The 775-nt window shown below is 50.6% G+C and overlaps 1 protein-coding gene across 1 annotated transcript in view; it reads right to left on the bottom strand.

Moving 5' to 3' along the window:
* Positions 1 to 176: 176 nt before the first annotated feature.
* Positions 177 to 775, bottom strand: part of DENND6B (DENN/MADD domain containing 6B) — a 17,249-nt gene continuing 16,650 nt past the window's right edge. Inside the window, exon 19 of the mRNA XM_010020773.1 lies at positions 177 to 281. Coding sequence (XP_010019075.1) covers positions 177 to 281 — 105 coding nt within the window. The remainder of the gene's footprint in view (positions 282 to 775) is intronic.

Genomic DNA, 775 nt, shown 5'->3' with positions numbered 1-775 from the left:
GAGCAGAGCTGCTCCAGCCCTCACAGCATCATTTGAACATCCTTTTCTACACAAACACTGATGTTTCCTGACTGCCCCAATCTCCAAATCAGGGAGCAAGAACAAAGTTTTCTAAGCAATAACTGTGATCCACGTCCATGGTCTCTCCCTGCCACAGAGATACAGACAGAAAGGAGTCAGGGCAGGAAGAAGGGAAGAAAACTCACCAGCTTCTCACGGAGTTTTAGTACCAGGTCTACAATCTCCACCTCAGACTTGTCCTTCATCCAGGCTACGATGTTCTAAAGAAAGAGAAGAGCTTTCTTCAGGGACATCCCTTCTTTACAGAAGCTTTTCCCAAAGAGATACCCCTAAACAAAGCCTGGAACAAAAGCCAGGAGAAGGTTTCTCATCCTCTTTCACAACTCTGCTCACAGCATCGAGTTCTTGCCTGGAGAAGAGTGAAAGGCAGATGCAGTCACGCACAGGCAGTGCAGGCTCCCCTCCTCCAGGCAGCACCATGTGTCTTGTGCTTTGCACTAAATTCAAATCTATTTGCTAGAATCAGGCCTGTTAATAAAAGGAGGCAACTTTGGCATTGCCCATAGCTTGCCCAAGGACCTGCACTGCTGAACAGTGGAGCTGGAGATCAGAGAACCCCAGCCTGGGTTGTGTTGGAAGGGAAGGACCTTAAAGCTCCTGCAGCTCCAACCCCTGCCCCGGGCAGGGACACCTTCCACTAGAGCAGGGTGCTCCAAGCCCCTGTGTCCAACCTGGCCTTGAACACTGCCAGGGC

This window comes from Nestor notabilis, unplaced genomic scaffold (assembly GCF_000696875.1).
Source record: "Nestor notabilis isolate BGI_N333 unplaced genomic scaffold, ASM69687v1 scaffold31758, whole genome shotgun sequence".
Classification (NCBI taxonomy): Eukaryota; Metazoa; Chordata; class Aves; order Psittaciformes; family Psittacidae; genus Nestor; species Nestor notabilis.
Note: the sequence above shows the minus strand (reverse complement) of the source record. Positions and strands in the feature narration are given on the sequence as shown.